Raw genomic sequence first — 21,156 nt, 5'->3', positions numbered from 1 at the left:
CGTATCTTAGTGAGCATCCGTCCAAAATACTATTGAAGGAATCTCAACTCATCAGTGAAATGTTTGCCAGGCTTTCTAGTAAGTAAAAGCTTGGTGCGTTCACCTAACAGTGAAGAAATTAAAACCATCCAAAAAGTCAATAGCCTCCAAATCAAAAGCATCTTGTAAGAACTTGGCGAAGAGGAAAGCTGCTTTGACATCATCAGCATAAAATAATGGGGACATTTTAAGACCGCAGAAAAAGGCTTGTTGTGATAGCCCATCACATCGGTTTTATTCTTCTTAAAGAAGATGTCTTTAGAGTCCTATTTGCCTCATCATGAGATATGGAACCATAAGGGGAGGCATCTTCCAAAATATGCAAGGTCCATACCGTTCAAAAACTGCCTCACCATTATATTCAGAGATTCCAACTTATTAATAGTCCACCTCCTCTTTGTTTGCTTCCTAAACATTCAGCCTGATGAAAACTGGTGACTTATTTACATTGATGGATCCAAAAGCATTTCCTTAGTGGCTTTATTTGGTCTAATCAAAAACACCCTTTCCCCATTTTATTATTGTTTGTATTGGGAGGCAATTGCTCTTGAAGGACTGTAGTGTGGATTGGCTGATCAATGGGTTCTTTTCTCAAACTAATCCACAAACTAGCCTAAAGTGGATTTTTGAAGTTCAATGAGACCCATCGCTTAAATCCAAATACTTCCACTCACTTGTGATGTAAGTGAGGCTATTGGTTTGATCAATTGAAACAACACAATGCAAATTACTTAAGCTGTGAAGATATAAACAGTTCTGTGATAAACTAAGAAGGAGATCGAGATTTACATGGGTGCAACTGGACTGGCTGAAGCTGATTGCCCTGTCCTCTCCTTTAGACAATACTTCACTACTTGTTCATGTTTCAGAGAGGGTTGGGATACACTGTGTGGCTGGAAGATGACAGACTAATGCAGTGGGAGGGAAAGTTACTGATCACAGTCCTTAGTAGATCATGAATCAGCTTATGGGGCAATTAGAGTAAGCCAGCTAAGAAGCAGCTCGCTACTGAAAGAGTTTGGATGTGTAAATTATAGAGCCAGATCAATGTCAATTGTGTGAAATGCATATCTGTTTGATTTAAATGTGACCATCATAAACCTGAAGAGCTCCCATTCAGAAGATGAAAAGAAGCAAACTCTATGAAGGTCTTCAAATCCTATGGATTTTATGTAGTCTTGCAGCATTTTAAAGACTGATTTAATGTGATATATGCGTGGCGGTTTGAGCATTGGACTACAACTCTGGAGATTTCTGGTTCAGCCATCAAACCTATTGGGGGACATGCTCTCGGCCTCAGAGGAAGGCAATGGCAAACCTCCTCTGAACAAATCTTTCCAAGAAAAACCCATGATAGGTTTGCCTTACGGTCGCCATAAGTCGGAAATGACTTGAAGGCACACAACAACAGCATGTGGACAAAAGAGTGTATTTCTTCACATGCATTTAAACTGCCCTCCATTCAACCTTGAAAGGAGGGATATGTGGGTTATAGTTAAGATATTCTTGGAATTTTATGTAAGCCACTCCAATTGCTTTTTCAAAGAAGTGAGATATAAATAAAAGTTTTACTTTATTTATCTACCTTGGGGACAAATTTTCATGAAATATAACATGCACGGTTGGTGCCGTGTCAACTAAAGCAGGCACATATACAAATTATAACCCCAGAGACCATTCACAGCAATAGTCATGGTGATAACACAATCCTCTTAGACTAGTGTTGTTAAATTAACACCTGCAACAGGACAGAAGAGCTTCAAGTCTCAGTTACCCACTTTTTGATGAATTAGCTTTCCTGTGAATTCCCCAAACATCCCACTTCATTTTGTAAAATCCTCAGCTTGGAAAAATAACTTTTTGAAAGGATGTCCCTTATTTGGGGGCTCAAAAACCTATTCGTTACAAAGCTGGTAAGTGTATCTTATTATAAGGGATGCCTTTATTTGAAGATTGGAAAGCTTTCCCTTTTTGTATGTGGAACCAGATGCCCTCCAAATCCCATATTTTGGAGTCTGGGCCCTTCAAAAAGACAGAAGTGTGACCATCATGTAATATATAATAATGATGATGATGATAAATTTTATTTATATTTTCCAGCCTCTCCCAATGGATTGAGGCAAGATTACAACTGTAAAATAGCCACAAAACAACAACAACATCCAATTTACACATAATAAATGTATGAATGTGGAACAATAAGTTAATTTTACAGAGAAATATATGGCTAGGTTAACCAGTACTTTCACTTGGAATTTAGGCAGAATGCAAGCTTGATAATAGCTCCTTTCTGATTATTAAATCTGCATGTCATGAATTTTGACTGTCCCTTATTGCTGTTTTGAAAGCCAGCCTATGCTACCTTTTTTTGGACTACAATTCCCATCATTTCCCTCAATCTGCACACTAGTGACAGTGCTGTCTGGGCATTTTGAAGGTTTCACTTCAGTAAATCACTTTTCCAAGCTGTGAAAAATGTGTTCCTGTTTATTCATGGGTTTTCTCTATTCAGAATCCCCCCCCCCCCCCCCCACATGCACCAGTGCTTTCAGGAAAAGTGAGATTGCAAAGTATGAAAGGAATAACATGGTGAAACTACCCTTGAGGGAGAAAAGATATTGCTCAATGATGTGCCAGGTTTGACAAACATTCCTTTCTCTACAAGGAGGCCCAAAGACCCCAAATGCATTTGAAAGCAGGTGTGTACTTTGGCTTTGCATAAGTTAGTAGCCTTAGTAGCTTAGCACATCTTGCTTTTCAAGTGAGAGTGGTGGCACTCGAGTGCATTGAAATGCAAAATGTCTCTCTGATCCAAATCATCAGCACATCAAACATGCTAAAGCTAAAGTCCCTGTGCAGCTTTGGAACATCTTTACCAAAACTAGCATGGCTGTAGCCTGTTACCTGGTTTATAGATTAAGGTGTATCTTTGTTACATTTATGTCCTATGGAGACAGTGTGGTGCAGTGATTTGAATGTTGGACTTGGACACTAGGAAACCAGGGTTTGAATCTCTGTTTTCCAATTAAAAGAAATCAGCCATGCAATAGTAGCATCTTATATGTCATGTACCATGGGAAGGAGACAGAAAAACTGGAGCCATGGCAAGAATACAAGCAAGTATCTTTGCCTTAACCAACCTGCTTAAAGGGCCTTGTGCTATAAAGGTATCACAAACTACCGAGATGGAGAGTGAATAAGAGCAAGGTTACTTACCTTGCCCTATGTTATAACACATAAATGGGTTGCATCTGCACTGCAGAAATAATGCAGTTTAACACTGCTTTAACTGCGACGGCTCAATGCTGTGGAATTCCTGGATTTGTAGTTTTGTCAGCCTTCTCTGTCAGAGAGCTCTGATGCCACAACAAACTACAAATCCTAGTATTCCATTGCAGTCAAGGCAGCATCAAATTGCATTATTTCTGCAGTGCAGATGGGGCCATGGTTTTCCAGTACATACCTATGCTCCATGGAGTCTGTGGAGACTGAAATGACCTATAAGGAATCTTTGGAACAAATCAACTCTTTAGGGGAAAATGGTAATATTTCCAGAGCATAGTTTCAGATGCTAGTAAAGTAAGTAAGCATCTGAAATGTCCTTCAGCACTGACAATGAGAGATGGTGTTTTGCCACATCTAGGTGCAGGACAGGGTGCTGAATGCTCACACATTTCTTCTCCAAGAAAGAGGAATGGCCAGTTGGAAGGACTGCCCCAGTTGCTCTCAGCATTTGGCACTTGAAGCAGTTGCATGACCATCACTGCCTGATGGCAAGGCCAATCCTGCAAAACCAGGACCACCCAAAAGCAAGAGAGAGAGATGAGCCGACTCCAGAAGGAGTGCATTCTCTAAAGCAGGTAGCTCACCTCTAAGAAAGCTGACATTTCTTATTAAGAGAGTACAGTCAGGGCTGTACTGCTTCAGTATTTCAGGCAGGAGTAACTGGAGATGAGGAGAATTGAATCTGGGGTCTTTGAAATGTAGTGCATGTCTTTGAGCCATGAGCTATGATCTTTCAGATCCATCACCTCTAAGTCTCTGAAGACATGTCTGATTGGTACTATGTGGAATGGGCATGTTTTGATGAAAGGAACCAAGTGTCTTTCCCTATGTGTAGGAAGCCTAGGCCGGAGAGGTCGAGTGTGCTGTGGCCTTCTGGGCAAGACTGTGTGCTGACAAGTCAGGTGGCACCCAAATTTCCATTGCGTTTCTTGAAATGATGAAGAAACCGTCACACAAACTCACACCTCCATCACTTGTTTCCCTTAGAATATAACTCATGGTGGGGTTATTCCTTTCTGGGAAATCATTCTGAGCAACCACGCTTGCAAATGAGCTTCTAGTTGCTCCTTAATTACTGGAGGTGAATGGTGTGAAATGCTGTCTGAATATGCCGCCAGTGCTCCCCTCCACCGCTCTGAGGCAGGCCGAGGGGGTAAGAACCAGACATGCTTTGTTTATCTGCAGAGACGGATGTGGATTGAACGTAATGGACCCTGTGAAACTGGTGAAACTGTGGGAAAGCAATGCCCTGCCTCCCAAAATAGTGTCCGTCTGCTTAGCATAAGCATAAGTCTACTTAGTGCAAACCTATATCCAATAAATAAATGTAGAGGCTAAGCCCAATGGCTAATAGCAGAAACTCCACTGTTTATTACATGTAGACATTGGTTCACAAGACATCTAGAGTTGGCCCTCCACATTTGCGGCTTTGACCTTTGCGGATTTGATTGTTTGCAGTTCTGAGCAATACGTTCTCTCTAGGAATCTTTAAGTCCTCCAGCACAATTCTGCTGGAAGTTGACCATAGCATTGTGCTGGAGAAGCTAGTAGATCCTTCAGCATGATTCTATGATCAACCTCTGACAGATGTTGGCCATAGAGTTCCACTGGAGGACTTGGATAGGTAAAAAGAATAGTGTGTTTTTATTTGTAGTTTTTCTACATTCACAGAGGTCCTTTTCTCCTAACCCCAGCGAATGTGGAGGGACCACTGTATACTCCCCCTTTACTACCGAATCTTTGGGAATGAAGAGGCAGATCTTGGAGTAAAATGGTCACAAGTGATGAACTTCCAGGTTTTTTTTTTTGTTTCCATTCCAATATATAATGTGCTTAATTCTCCACCTCCTGAATGTATTTGGTGGGGGGGGGGGAATATTTGGTCAAACCCCACAAAAAGTGGAGAATTAAGCACATTATACGTTGGAATGAAAATGTGTAGCAGCACAAGCATACAGAAGCCATTGTGGAAACTTCAAAAGCATCCAAGGATGATGGCAAACCTGGGAGAAAAACACTGCAGTTTGATAGATACCAGCTCTGGAAGCACAGGCATGGCATGGGAGCAAGAACAAATAGACAACTTGGTAAATGGACTAAGGCAAATTCATAAATTATTTGTCTCTTTATAGTAGGGAAGAACTGCTGAGACACTACCAGTAAAAATCATATTGGAATTTGGTTGCATGTCTATGCTCAGTAGGTCACAGGAGTCACCAATGGATCCACTTTGGATTCTTCTCCATTATAGAATGGCTAGATTGTATAGATGACTCTGATCAAAAAGTGATTATTAATTTGCTAACTACAGCCAGTCACTATTGTTTCACACTGGAAATGTAAAATCTCACATTCTCTATCAGAATGTTGTTGTTGTTGTTGTTGTTTAGGATCCAGGAAATTGCCATAATGGTGGTGCTACCAAATTCAATACAAGCAAGAGACAATCTTATGAGAATAGATACATCACGCAACAGGGTCTCTTGGTTCTGTTCTAGAATGCGGAAATGTTTGTTCATATTGTTATGGACTAGAATTTTGTATTTAGGAATGCAGTATTTCACATTCCATGCATTGAAAAGCAAAACAAATGCAGAGTGGATAAGATGCCAATCCATCTGGCAAGACAGGAGGTTCATTCATAGGACTTTGCCAAGCGGAGAAACCTATTCCTGAGAGGCCTTGAAAGGACAGCCCTGTCTGTAGAGCTGACCCTTGACTCAACTTTCTTGCCTCTCACCAGGACAATTAGCTGTTTATGAGCATGAATGATCACCATGCGCACTCATTTTGCAGAGCTGAGGCATGGGTGTCTGGATTCCCACTTCCCAGGATGACAGCAAGACTCCCTGGGGAAAGCAAGGGTTTCCTTCTGACTACACAAACACTCAGTACACACACGCACCAGACTTAAGATCAAATGCCACGATCCAAACCACAGTCAGGGGCTTGCAATCTAGACTAGACACCGAAGTGGGATAGACAGGAAAGAAAAATATACACTTCCTTCAACTTTGGGGATTTGGCCAGGCTAATAAACAAGGGAACGTAAACATCAGGTGTTCCTATTGCCCAGAGTGCCTAATTTTTTGTTTGTTTGTTACCTATCCACTATAAAAACCTATCTCTATTTTGACCCTGGAGAGGATGCTTCTTAAAATCTGGTAGAGTGTCACAAATAGTGTTGTCATTGTGGGGTGCCTTCCTCTGATGGACACAAGCCCTACTTTACAGAGGACATTTGTCTGATCAAAAGCCTGCTTCTCCACTCCAAGTCTGGCTTAAAGGCATAGAACTGTTAGAAAGGAAAACTGAAGCCTTAAAGTTGCTCATCAATAATTATTTATAATAATTATAAATACTTACAATAATTATAAGTTGCTCATCAATAATTAGCACTTAGGCAGCAGAATGAGCAGACACATAGGTCGCCCAGTCAGAGTCTTCACCACTATGGTGGGATCTACTGCATTTCTGTTTAAATTATACCATTATTTTTAAACGTTTAGCTATCAATATCAATTAGCACATAGGCTTTTTAAAGGAATCTGCCTCTGCTTCTGCCCTCTTTTTGGGCAATGATGTTGTAGGCTATATTTCATAGCAAGGAACTGACAAAAGCCCCTCTGAGTACTCCTTACCTAAGAAAACCCCTATGAAATTCATGGGGTCGACACACAAAGAACCAGCCTAAATTCACATAGACTTCTCCCAGGACCTATTCTTTCCAACTATGTAGTCACAGCACTTTGGTACCATTTGAGCTGCCATGGCTCCATCCTATGGAATTCTGGGATTCGTAGTTTCATGAGGTACTTATTGTTCTCTTCCAGAGAGTTGTAGTGTTCATTTAACTACAAATCTCAGGATGCTACAAAATGCAACCATGACAGTCACAATGTCTTCAAAGTACAATCATTGCGTAGTATGAAAGAGACTGAGAAGTGGACATATCCTGTCTGCAGGGTGCACATAAATGTGTGTGCATTAACATTAATGTGGATGAACCTTAAGACACTAGGCAGCACAAAGCCTGCTGGCTCATGTCCTAAGAGTGTGGAAGTATATTTTTTTACCTTTAATGCCCTATTTTGTTTTTAGATAATAAATGCTGGAGCAGAAAAACAAACACTGTCATTTCATATCTGCTAAAATCAAGTAATACCCTTCAGTAGTGCATAACAGGGATTTGAGCAGTGGTCTTTGAAAAGTTAATGGAGGTGTCATGAGGATGTCCTGTTCCTATTTCCATCTGTGACATTAGAGTATAAGTGTGAGCTGCAGCAAAACGTCGCAATATCAACTCATTTCCTAACACTAATGATCCTTATGCAAAGGGATCTTACAGCACCTTTGAGAACGAATTTTACCGATCCAGACTCCCTGCCAAGAATATGAGGAGAGGACAACCCCTTGGTTTATTATAAAATATGCCTGGGACTTTTAAAGAAAAGGACTGACTGTTACAAAGGAAGACGTTGTTATGGAAGGTATTGCCAATGTAATTTTTTTAAGTTCAAATTTTTTGTTTTGTTGACATGAGAACATTAAAGCAACATCCTCCACATTCACATGAGTTCAACAGTAAGTGGGATTTAAAAAACACACACACACCATCACTGTCATTTTGTTTTTTGTACTGCATTTATTAAAGACATCGATGACAGTTGTATAATTCAAAGTCATTTGTTACTACACGTTTTGTTACAAATGCCACTGTGGCTGCTTGGAATCACCTAAATCCAGAGCCAATAGGTCAACTGAACCGTTGACTTGCAAACTTCCCATTGATTCAATAGGCCTACTATAGCATGGCCACTGGCCAATATTGGCTGAGAATTTCTGAGAGCTATAGTCCCAAATGTAATTTCCCCAAACTGTGCTTCATAGTAAACACACAATAGGATGGTCCTAGGATATCCGCCACACATTTCTCCAAGTGTCAGTAATGCCACCTAAATGAAGCTTGAAAGGTTTTTAGAAGAACGCCTTCTGAGCTCCGACAGGTTCAAGAAAATTATGTGAATCTCTCCAACAGTTTTGCACCTCTAAGAACGTAAGATGTCCGATGAATCGGCCACAGCCATTCCATGTTATTTCCCTCCCAGCAACTGCTATTCAAAGGAGATTGGCTCCAGAATTTGGAATTCCTGTACATCTGTCATAGCCAACAACCATCAATAGGCCTCATATTCATCAGTAAATCTAACACCTTGCTTAAAACTATCAGTGCCATTTGCCATCATCTGCATCTGGGACAGAGAGTTTGACAAACTGTGTGCAGAGTTTGGGAAAGTTGGTTTTTAACACTACAACTGTCAAAATCCTTCCATGCTGGACAGGAGGATTCTGGGAGGTATAGTTCCCCAAGAGAAAACTTTCTCCAGCTCTAAGCATGAAAAGATATTTTCTCTTGTCCCAGAGTTTGGGAAAGTTACTTGATTAAACTAAAATTCCTGGAGCTGCAAAAAGTAGCCTAAAGGGAATTGTAGCCCCAAAGTAACTTTCCCAAAGTGTATCTTGTTCACCTTGGATCTACTGCCAGTCAATTGAGATCCACAGCAGGACTGGCAACAGATTTCTGCTCTGGTAGTGCCACCCTTCAACCAAATTTGCAACGGGAAGCTGGCTTAGGCTTATGATTTTAATCTTCCACATTACTCAGGAGCAATGTAGGGAAATTAAAATGACAATGTATAGAAGCAATGCTGCAACCTCTCCCAACCCTGAAACCTAGAGCCAGCTCTGGAGACTATGTTTTTGTGATGATCCTCTTCACAGCAGGCTCAGCCCCATAAGAATCAAGTGTCCCGCAACACAACTTTGGCTTCAAAACCCCAGAAGAAAGTTATGTCCCTCTACCTTACTCTATCTTGACATAGCTTGATCTCCATCTGCTGAAAAAAAAGTCTTTCTCCTTATGTTGAAGGGTTTCTGTTCCAAAAGAAAAGATAGTTCTGATCTTGTGGAGCTGGTTGCTAGCAGCCCCTTAACCAGCCAAGCCAGTCCATAGATGTCAGTTGCAGCCACATTCATCAATGATCATGTCCTCATGGTGACGGACCTTCACCCCACTTTCCTCATAGTAAAGCATGGAGAGAGGGCTCAGTTTGACCGGCACGCAGGATGGACAAGGCACTCGGCTGGGATGGTAAAACTTCAGCAAGCTCTGTGAAGGGATAAGAAAGAAAAGGGGGAAGCATTATACACAAAAACTGGCATAGTCTAGCTAAGTGGGACCTTGGAAGCATCGTATCTCATTCCCACCACTGCCACCATCACCACCATCAACCATGGCGACTGAACATGTTGAGAGATCTTCCTTCGAGACTAACTGAAAGAAAGAAATTGCCAGCATGAGCGTTTGTAGACAACAGTCTACTTCCACAGATGCTTTTGGGCCATGGAGACAGTTGGCATGTTTTTGGCCAACTGAAGCAACCTAAGTATTAAAGTCAAGCAAGTTATTTTGGTATAACACCTTTCCATATCTCTGGCAGTAAAAAAAAACATGCTAACAAAGTCTAGAATCAGTGATTTATTGCATTTTCATAACCTACAGTCTGCTGCCTGAAGCAGCCGCCTCATTTTGTCAAATGGCCCTCAGACCAGGAAGCGGCCAAACACACCGTTTGTAACTGAGAATGTAGAATCAAATGTCCAGTTGTTGAAAACTCCTTTCTTTCCTATGCTTATGGTGACCATGTACAAGAAGACCTGAATTAAACAACTATAGCAGTTCAACTGTCATGGTTCAATCTTCTGGAATATGGGGGTTTATAGTTTGCTGTGGAACTTAGAATTCCCTGCTAGTGCTGCAAGTTATGGAAGTAGACTAGAACTCTCTAGTAGAGAAGTCTAAGTATCTCACCAAAGTAGAATTCCATAGAATAGTGTCAACTGGTATCAAACTGGGGCAACCATGAAGTGCAGATAGACATCTGTTTTACAGAGGACTCCTTTACTTGAACAGTTGGCAGAAGGCAGACTTATTTTAAAAGGTGTCCTCTTTCTGAAGGCCTATCTTATCCATGTTCGCACATAAATAACCATAAGATGTTGAGACAGCAGAGGCCTTGAAGTTGGCCATCATTTATTTCTTTATTTGATTGATTTGATTTAGATCCCACCTTTCTCCCAAAATGAGATTCATGGTGGCTCATAGTGAGAACCTTGGACAGTAGACTAGACAGATATACAGCTCACCCGGTTAAAGTCTCTCCCATCTATTGAAATGGTAGCGTTTATTTCCAAACAGATTTTAAATCAACAGACGGAATACTGTACTCTCTTGGTTTTTAATGTCAGTAGACAATAAGCTCTTGGAAAGCAATTGATGAAGATGTACTTCTAAAACAGCACATGCTAACTTAATGCAAATACATCTGCCATTTTATGCATGCTTGTGTGTGATGCATTTCCCCCTTTTTGGTTATGTATAAATGACCGTGTCACCTGTCACAAGATATCCACAAAGAACTTCAGGATGTGGTTCACACTTACCTGCATATATGCATGGTTTGTTGGCTTAAAGGTCTCATCCACCGGCGTTGGGCATTCCCCTTCACATCGGTACGCATTGTACTTCTTGGGGTGCAGGATCCATTTTCCAAAGCCAGTTTTCTCAAAGTCCACCATCATATCAACTCTCTTGCATAGAGGCCGACCTTCTTCCCCAGAACTGGAAGTGTGGGTGTTGTTGCTCTCCTTAATCCTTTGCAATTGCTTCCTATTCCTCCGGTGACGGTGACGGTGACGGCCTCCAGCCTCCTTGGACGATTTGTCTAATATAATGTGCTTAGACATCTCCACCGTCCGGATGAGACTTGGGCCCCGGGAGGGCTCCATCAGCTCTTTATCTTTGGAGAAGACAACTAGGAGGACTCTGTCCATCACATTATGAGTCACTGCTTGCTGAGCTTCTCTGGGGTTCTTCTGGGCACAGATTTCGTTCTGGAACTCACTGGTTTTTCCTCCATCGTTGCACTCCGTGAGATGTTCCTCCATCCACTCCTGCTCCAGGACTTCAAGAGTGTCCTTGCCTGATGGCAACCCTTGGTGGAGCCAGAAGCGGAGCAAGTTGGTGACATTGAAGACTTTCCAAGAGGAATCGCTGACGGAGGAGCTGCTGGTGAAAGAGCCAAGGAAGAGTTTGTCCTTACAGGTCCAGTTCCTGTGGCATGCGCCATCATGGCTGTGGTAGATGCTCACAGTGACATTGTCAGCATGGGAGAAGGACAGCAGGTGGACCCGGAGCTCAGCCAGCCTCACATCAGAGCTGCTGGAAATGGAGGTCATGTCGAAAGAGAAGACCCAGTGGTCCCTGTGCTGGAAGAAATCTGAAAGAAAGCAAATGGAAGTCAGTGGCAATGGATGGAAAAAAGCAATAATGCATTGACTGAAGGATACTCAAGGTATAGGTACTGGTGCTAGGCATGCTGACAGATAAAACTGAAAGCTACAAGCAATGTTGGTCTGTAGAATCAGTATGCAGAGAAATCTTGTAACCCATTTGAGACTAACTGAAAGTTACTGTTTGGAGCGACCATCCCAGAACCCTTGGGGAGGACAAGGGGGGGTGGGGGGACTTTCCAAGCTTCAGTTGTAAGCATTTCCTAATAACAATAACAGTAACAACAGTAACAACAACAACTAATAATAATAATAATAATAATATAATGGAATCCCTGGGAAGGGTAGAGGGATGCTTCCAATCTTCGACTATAAGCATTTCATGATGATGATGATGATGATGATGATAAAGTGAAATCCCATCATCATCATCACCATCACCATCACCATCACCATCATGAAATGCTTACAATGAAAGCTTCGAAGCATCCCTCTGCCCTTCCCCATTTCCAAGTGCATCATTTCCAAGTCCCCTGCCAGCCAGACCCCATTTCTTCTGCCCCTGCTGCCTCCGTTTCTCCTTCGAAGGGAGGGAGGCAAGGCAGACCAGGGCCTCCCCTCCGCCGGGCCTTGCGTTCCCTCGAGGGCTCTTCTGTGGGGAGGGGGGAGACCCCTCTGGCTTCCCTTGGGCTCCACTCTGGGTCCCATGCCTCCTTCTCCCCTCAATTTTCCTCCACTTAGCAAATAAAGTGCCGCTTTGGTCCCCGAGTGAAGAAAGCCAGGCAAGAGCCCCCAGGGATGGGGATGGCATCGCCAGGCAGAGAGCGGCAGCGAAGGAGGGAACGTTCCTCCGCCGCAGACGTCTCAGGAGGCCACCCTCCCTACAGAAAGAAAGAAAGAAAGAAAGGTGATAGATACTAGATAGATAGATAGATAGATAGATAGATTATATAAACATGATAGATAGATAGATAGATAGATAGATACATGATAGACAGATGATAAATAGATACATGATAAAAAGATAGATAGATAGATAGATGATAGATACAACATAGATAGATAGATGATAAATAGATACACGATAAAAATATAGATAGATAGATGATAAATAGATAAAACATAGATAGATGATAGATAGATAATTAGATGATAAATAGATAAAACATAGATAGATAGATAGATAGATAGATAGACAGACGATAAATAGATACAAGATAGATAGATAGATAGATAGATAGATAGATAGATAGATAGATAGATGCCTTACGTAACCCAGTGGGAGTCGAACCTTGGTCTCCAGAGTCCCAGTCCAACCACTCAAACCAGTACAATTCCGGAGACCAGGGTTCGATTCCCAGTTCGGCCACGAGGCTCACTGGGTGGGCAAGTCACACTCTCTCAGCCTCAAGGGAAGGCAATGCCGCCCCCCCCCCCCCGAAGAAAGCTTGGCAAGAAACCCCTCTGCTGGGTTGGCCCTGAGTCGGACACAGCCGGGGGTCGAGGCAGGGAGCAGCAACAATTCACAGACACCCCACCATTTCATAATCCGTATTTCGAAGAAGAGGAAGAGGGAGAAAGGATGGATTTAGAAGAAGAGGGGAAAACAGAGGCAGAGAAGAAACCTAAAGGCTCAGAGAAGTCTAATAACTGGTCCTTAGAAGAAGAAGCAGCGAGAGGGGAAGGGATGGAAGAAAAGGAAAGGGAAATGGATGCATTTGCATCCATTAAAAGACACTTAACTTAAAAGGACAAGACAAACACCCATCGAAAGCAACCATCCTTTAACATCCCCCTCCGAAAAGTCCTCTGGCTAAACCTGCCAGATGAAGCGCCTGGTCCTTCCTGCTCTTTTGCAACCCTGGACCTGGGCTGGGTCTTACCTTTGGCTGCCAGGCTGAGGATGGCATCGGACTCCTGCCAGGCGGAGGCTTCGGCGGGGGGCAGCAAGGTCCGCGGGTGCCCCACTGCCAGAGAGCGGTAGAGGTGCATCATGTACCCGGGGAAGCGGGCGGGACGGGAGCGGAGGGCCGCCGGGGAGGACGGCGAGGGCGAGAGCCTGGCACCGGGCTCCGAGAGGCCAAAGGCCAGGAGGGGCAGCAGCAGCAGCAGCAGCAGCCAAGGGGCCCAGCCGGCCCTGGCAGCCATCCCTGCGAGAGAGGCAAGGGATGCCCTCTCCCTCCCTGGAAGGATGGCGGGCTTCTGGTGCTCTCTGGTTTCCTCTCTCTTCTGATCTATCTACCTATCTGTCTGTCTATCTGTCTACTTATCTGTCCTTCCTTCCTTCCCTCTCTCCTTCTTCTCTGCGCCTTTAGAGTTCTCTGCCTGTTTCCCCCCTTTTCCTAAAGTGGTTTCTTTTCTTTCTCTTCCTTCTTTCTCTCTCTCTTCTTCTTCTAAATATGAATTATTCAATCTCTGCGCTTTTAGACCTTTCTGCCTCTGGTTTCTCCCTTTAATCTCCTAAATTAATTCCCTTCCCTCTCTTCTTCTAAATGCAAATGATTAGGATCCGAAGGGGCGCCTTTAGGCTCGGTTTCCACTCCTTTTATAAACTGATTTTCTTTCCCTTTTCTTTCCTTCCTTCTCTCTAGTTCTAAATATGAATTCTTAGATTCCTCTCTGCCCCTTTGGGACCCTCTTTCCCTCCGAAGCCCCTGCTTTTTCTTGCCTTCTCCTCTCTTTCTCTCCTTCTCCTCCCGAGATCAATAGCTTGCCTTCCTCTCTTGGCGGGGATCCGTTCCTTTTCCGTTCCTTTCCCGTTCCTTCTGCAGCCACCAGCGTTCCTGGTCCTCCTGCTTGCAGCCCTGCCAAAGGTCTTCTGCTGCCTTGCTCCTGGGAGGGTCCTTTTTTATACCTGGGCCCAGCCTTTGATGTCAAGAAGCTGTCAAAGGGTCGAGCCTGGTCCCTATTCCCATGCCCCCCCAGGCAAAGGGGCCAAAGGGATGAAAGCAGCCCCCTTCCCCTTTTGCAGGCCTTTAATGACCCATCTCCCCTTAGAGAGCAGCCCAAAGTGGAAGGGGACCAAAGGGACCTTTCACACATGCTTCGAGATGCTCAAAGCCTCCAGAGATGTCTTCTCCTCTGCTCTTTCAATGGAGAGGAGGAGGAATAAAATACTCTGGTGATCCGATTCCTTCATTTTGGACCCTTTAGGTTGGGAAAATAGGAACGCACAGATTTGGCTAGTAATGGGACAGCTGGGTTTGTTGGGACCCTTTCCATTTGGGGACCTGGTGCCTTGTGACATTTTGGGACTTATGCAAGTCATAATGCATTATTAAAGCATGTGTGTGACTGCTTCTTCCTTTCTCTCTCTCTCTTTCAATGGAAAGGAGGCAGGAATAAAATACTCTGGTGATCCGATTCCTTCATTTTGGACACTTTAAGTTGGGAAAGTAGGAGCTCCCAGAGTTGGACAGTAATGGGACAGCTGGGTTTGTTGGGATGCTTTCCATCTGGAGACATGGTGGCTTGTGACATTGTATTAAATTCAAGGGATTTGGGAGTCTCACCTGTCAGAGTTATAGTGCTGTGGAGAGACACTCCATGGCTGAGGCCTGGCTTGCATTCTGGGAAGCTGATCTGTACTGAATGCTGAGTAGATTGCTTTTTAGTCTCCTCATTTTGCCTGTCTTCCTTCAGTCTAGTTTCAAGGCTCCATCTGTCTCAATGTTGTTTCCAACTTGGGCACTCCCTTGCAAAACCCAAAACTGTCCTTATGATCCAGGAATAGGGTTCTGTGGCTCTTTCTTGCCTCCCTATTCCTTTTGTCCTTTGGCAAGAAAAGCCTATGGTAGGTTCACCTTGAAGGCACACAACTACTACTACTGCTATTTGTGTATTATATCTTTTCCTTTCCTCTAAGCTGAAAGGGGAAGATATAACATACAAACAGGTAAACTAATTCGCTCCCAATTTCGTGGGAAGGGTGGGATATAGATGACAACAACAGCAGCAGCAACAATTTGAAGCTTCCAATTAAATAAATCATGGGGATTTTTTGGGGTATGTTTTTAAACTTAATTTTATACTGTTTTAACTAGGTTTTTTAAAAATAAAAAACAGTGTTTGAAAATGTTTTTATCTTGTCAGCTGACTTGGATCCCTTTCTGGGAGGAAGGTGGCACCAAAATGAAATAACGTAAATAAATAAATAAATAAATAAATAAATAAATAAATGTTTTTTAAACTACAAATCTGGGACAATGCTAGTTTGTTTTAATAGGATGTATCCCAAGCATATTCCAAGGCAAAAAGATTACAAGGCCAATCCATATGGACAACTCCTGTTTATTTTTCTTCCATGGAGCCAGTGTCTTTGGTGGGCATCCTTCTTGCAGACATGGGACAGATGCTGAACATGCTACAGTTTCATTTCCAGTTCAAAGCTTTTGCCCAGAGGTTTCAAGTTCCTCATTTTCTCCTATTGTTCTTTTGCCTCCATTTAGGATTGTATGATTTGCTTTGAGGTCTACTATCCTTTTGTTCTCCTCCTAGACCTAAAACCTTTTGATGAAAGGTCTCTCTCTTCTATCTTCTCTCTTTCTCTCCAGCTCCCTTTTCACTTATTGGTAAGTTGCTTGTTGTTGCTGCTGCTGCTGTTGTTGTGTGCTTTCAAGCCATTTCCAACTTATGGTGACCCTAAGGTGAATCTACCATGAAGTTTTCTTGGCAAATTTCTTCAAATGCCATTGCCATCCTTTGAGGTTGAGAGAGCGTGGGTTGCTCAAGGTCGCCCAGGGGGTTTCCATGAGCCAGGATTCCAACCTTGAGTGAGCGATTGCTCTTCTAAGGCCTTTGAAGCCATTGTTGCACTAATTGGTTGTGAGTTAATGCAACAATAACCTCAAAGACCACAGAAGACACTCACCTCCAGGGAGGTAGATGGGATAATCTGTGGCACTAAAAATAACCCACAGCACCTAAAGCAATGATGAATCCTTGCCTAGACATTCAGGCATAAAGTTGTCCAAAATTTCATGCATAATCTGGATGCATTTCATGCAGTCTTGTAGCCTATAATGTGCATGTGTGTGTGTATAATATATATATGTGGGTGGATATGTGTGTGTGTGTATTATAGATAACATTTCATGCAGTTTAGGAAAATGATGAAAATGCAGGCTATAGTAAAACTGTTATTTTTTCAAGTGCCACAAGATTTTCTTTCTTTCTTTCTTTCTTTCTTTCTTTCTTTCTTTCTTTCTTGAATAGCTTTTCTGGCGCATAGCCCACTTCATCCACTGCATGGAACAGTTATACAGATTTTTAGTGCATATGGTTAAGGAAAGGGGAATTGTGGACAGTGATCCGGATTGAAGTACAGACTGAGGCCCCAAATGCACTGCAGGAATAATCCAATTTGAGACCGCTTTAACTGCCCTGGCTCAATGTTAGGGAATTCTGGGAACTGCAGATTTGTGGGACATTTCGCCTTCTCTGTTAGAGAGAGCTCTGGTGCCACAATAAACTACAATTCCCAGGATTCCCAAAGGTGGTTAAAACAGTCTCAAACTGGATTATTTCTGCAGTGTGTTTCGGACCAGAGGCATTTATATTTTGTTTTTATTTCTTCGCTGATCTCAGTGGCTTCAATCCGAGTTCAACCACGTTTATTGCAGAATCATTGAACTGTAGATTATCCAGTTTGGCACCACTTTAATTGCCATGGCTCATTGCTATGGAATTCTGGGAACTGTAGTTTGTTGTGGCACTAGAGCTCTCTGACAGACTAGGAAGGATATTTCACCAAATTACAAATCCCAAGATCCCCCTGGATGGAGCCGCAACAGTTAAAGTGGTGCCAAACTGTTTTATTTCTGCAGTGTGGATACACCCTGAAATAGTTGAATCTTCCAACAATGATGATGGAAAGACTTTCATACCATACCTGAAACAACTGGCTATATGTGTGAATGTGAAGACCAAGCTGCATTGGCAGCATTGGCAAATGCTGAATATTTTCAAGCCATGGATGGAGAAACCATGAATGAAGAATCCATGAGTACAGAGGACCAACTGTATCAGGTTAGATGGACAAGAAATTATCCAACATGACTACAAAGGTGGCATTTGAATAGTTTAATTCAAGGAACTTTGCAACAAACAGGAATGTGTATTTTTTTTCTTTTCTAGCATCCTGTAGATGTGTTGGACTACTGCTCCCATCATCCTTACCAGTACACCAGTGTGGTTGAAGATGATAGAAATGGTAACCCAAACACATAGAGAGACCACAAGGCTTAGCGGAAGGGTGCCTTTCCTAAAAGATGCTTTTAGTAAATGTATAGTCCACTTTTATTATTGTATACACCTAGCCCATGGTCATAGCCTAGATACTTCTAATTTTCCCTAAGCAACCCATTTATATCATTAAAATATAATCATAACCATGGTGTGCTCTAGTCACCATTGGATGGTTTCCCTGGACATATCATTTGCCTCATAATGGATGCAATAGAGGCTTTTAGAATGCAGATTGAGAAATTAAGTACAAAGAGAACAGTGCTGCAAAGACATCCCTGGATGAAAAGCTGGCATCATGTGAAAACAAGTGAAGTTGTGGATTCTAAGCCCTTGATGCTGTGACACTTGGAGGTCCCTTTCTCAGTGGAAAGACTTAAGCTAGAATGGGGGCATAGACTACTAGAGTGTGTTGTGGCACTCAAGCTCTCTGACAGAGAAGGCTATGCCTCTCACAGAATTACAATGCTGAATTCCATAGCTTTGAACCAGGGTGGTTAAAGTGGTGTCAACTGGATCATTTCTGCAGTGCAGATGCAGCCTGGGTTTCTTTCTTCAAAGGTCGCTTGCAGGGGCAGCAAGCACTATAGAGCAACTACCTAGGCCTCAATGTCCCATTTGTACAGGTATCTACCCTGGTCCCAGATCCATCCAAAAAGGTTTGGAGGAGACATTTTGGATTTTGCCACAATGCTCCAAACACCACAATATACAGGGCACTGGGAGAAATACATGCAGCAGCACCCATGTGGTACTACTGTCACCAGTGCCCACCAACCATCACTACCAAATAGTCATGATGAGGCTTCCACACACATATCCTAACTTAAATGGGACCATAAACCAGCAATGTTCTCTGTTCTGTGATGCATTCACAAGAAGAGCCTGGAAATTCTGCTTTTTTGATCTTTCACTCCCAGAATCCATCAGCCTGATTGCAAAATTTTGGGAGTTGCAGCCCAGTCTCTTTACAGATTGCACAGAGCACCTTTGAGGATTTTCCGAGTTAGCCAGCATACTGTGAAAGTGGGTAAGCAAACTAGAAACATCCCCCCAAATCTTTTGCTTTGTCCCTGTTCCTTTTTTTTTAATTTGGGATGGAGCAGGGCTATTGGTATTTATGGACACTTTTTACTAGAGGAAGGCAAAACTGGAAACAGCTATACCCATCTGCTTGTACTTTTATCACCTGTTGTTGGTGTGAGCATTCAAATAAATTCTGACTTATGGTGACCCGAAGGTGACTCTATCATGGGGTTTTCTAGGCAGAATTCGTTCAGAATTTGCCCTTGCCTTCCTCTGACTTGCCCAGGTACATCAAATAGGTTTCAATGGCCATGTGAGGATTCAAACCATGGCCTCCCAGTATCCCAGTCAAACACTCAGACCACTATACCATGCTGTCTCTATTTTTAATCACTTACTGGTCCCTTATTCCCACTAGCTCTAAGCTTTTCATATTAGATTTTTGCTGCCACCAAGCGGTTTCACCTTTTTCCTTCCCTTTCCTAGCAAAAGAGCCTTCAGGAGTACTATATACTATATATATATATTTCTAGAACAGTGTGGCTTCTGCCTAGATTTACATCCAGGAAAATATACATATTTATTCATTATTTAGCAGGATTTGTAGCGGTAGTAGAATTTCCGGAGGCTATCATTATGTCTTATATATCCTTTTGCAGGCAAGCAAACATCTTTTAATTCAGGCAGAGCTTTGGCAAAGTAGGTTGTTTTGAAGGGGGCTTTCAGTTCCCAAGGGTTTTGCCTTTCATTTTGCTTTGCTTTATTTTCACTGTTATTTTAACTCCTCCATGCTGTGTTTTTTAAGACTGGTACGATTTTATTCACTTCTTTATTGTTGGTTATTATACTGGGTCTCATATGCTGAGACTTCTGGAACAAAATCTTCCATTTATCTTCCTGATCTACTATTTGCCTCCAAAGCATTCTACTAAATATAGATCAGGGAGAAAGAAAAGAAGAGATGCTGAAATATGGGATTCAAAGACTGATTCAGTGCCATCATGTCTTCTTTTATGCTCAATCACATCTATTGTTCCAGCACACTTTGATTTCTCAGTCTGCAAAATGAGCTGTGATTTCAAAGGGTTTCTGTGATGATCAAGGCCCAGAGGTGCAAACAATTGGAATTACAGTATCAGCGACTTCAAAGGGGGACATTAAACTGCACTGTGTTTGTAAAGACGCACTGCTTCCAAGGGGAAAACCCAGTTATAGAAACTATTCTTGTGACTTGCAGCCCAAGGTCACCCGGTGGGTTTCATGGCTGAGCTGCCATGAATCAAACCCTGGTCTCCAGAGTCACAATTCAACACTCAAACCACTACACAGCACTGTCCCAAGGTGCATATACACTATATAGACATAATTTAGTTGGATCCCTCTTTTACTTGCCATGGCTTCATCCTACAGAACCCTAAGATTTGTAGTTTTGTGAGCCAGCAGCACTTCTCTTTGGCAGCGAAGGCTAAATACCTTGCAAAACTGCAAATCCCAAGATTCCATAAAATGGAGCTGCAGCACTTAAATTGTTGTCGGCCTGCATTATTTCTATAGTGTAGATCCTCTGGGGACCAGGGGTCAAATCCCCATTGAGCCATAGAAACCCACTGTGTGACCTTGGACAAATCACACTCTCTCAGCCTTAGGGCAAGCCAATGACAAACCCTTTCTGATGAAACTTGCCAAGAAAACCCCATGATAGGTTGGCTCTAGACTTGCCATAAGTTAAAAAGAGAGAGGAGGCACACAACAATGAATGAGAGATAGTGTACTAGTGTAGTGGTTTCAGTGCTGGACTATGACTCTGGAGACCAGGGTTCGAATCCCCACTCAACCATGGAAGCCCATTGGGTGACCTTAGGCAAGTCACACTCTCTCAGCTTCAGAGGATGGCAATGGCAAACCTCCTCTGAAAGAAACTTGCAAAGAAAACTCTGTGATAGGTTTGCCTTAGGGTCACTATAAGTCAGAAATGGCTTGAAGATACACAACTATAGGTAAAGGTAGTCCCTTGACATATATATATACACACACACACACACATATATATATACACATATATATCTATATCTATATGTTTGTTATGTTTTATACACACATATACATATGTGCATATATATATATATATACACACACACACACTTATATATGTATGTATATTTATATATACATACATATATGTGTGTATATAGATATATATGTGTGTGTGTC

At 42.6% G+C, this 21,156-nt stretch overlaps 1 protein-coding gene across 1 annotated transcript; it reads right to left on the bottom strand.

Annotated features, from left to right (window-relative positions):
* Window positions 1-8,077: 8,077 nt before the first annotated feature.
* LOC149306808 (nodal homolog 2-A-like) lies at window positions 8,078-13,824 on the bottom strand. The gene is made up of 3 exons (XM_089538204.1): window positions 13,560-13,824; window positions 10,828-11,663; window positions 8,078-9,493 (listed from the first exon to the last, which is right to left on the bottom strand). The coding sequence occupies exons 1-3, from the start codon at window positions 13,822-13,824 to the stop codon at window positions 9,341-9,343; spliced, it is 1,254 nt and encodes a 417-aa protein (XP_089394330.1). The 3' UTR covers window positions 8,078-9,340.
* Between the last annotated feature and the right edge of the window lie 7,332 nt (window positions 13,825-21,156).

This window comes from Sceloporus occidentalis, unplaced genomic scaffold, assembly GCF_023333645.1.
Source record: "Sceloporus occidentalis isolate IW3139 unplaced genomic scaffold, rSceOcc1.0.p SCAF_9, whole genome shotgun sequence".
Classification (NCBI taxonomy): domain Eukaryota; kingdom Metazoa; phylum Chordata; class Lepidosauria; order Squamata; family Phrynosomatidae; genus Sceloporus; species Sceloporus occidentalis.
The sequence above is the reverse complement of the archived record's forward strand: the minus strand, read 5'-3'. Positions and strand labels throughout refer to the sequence as shown.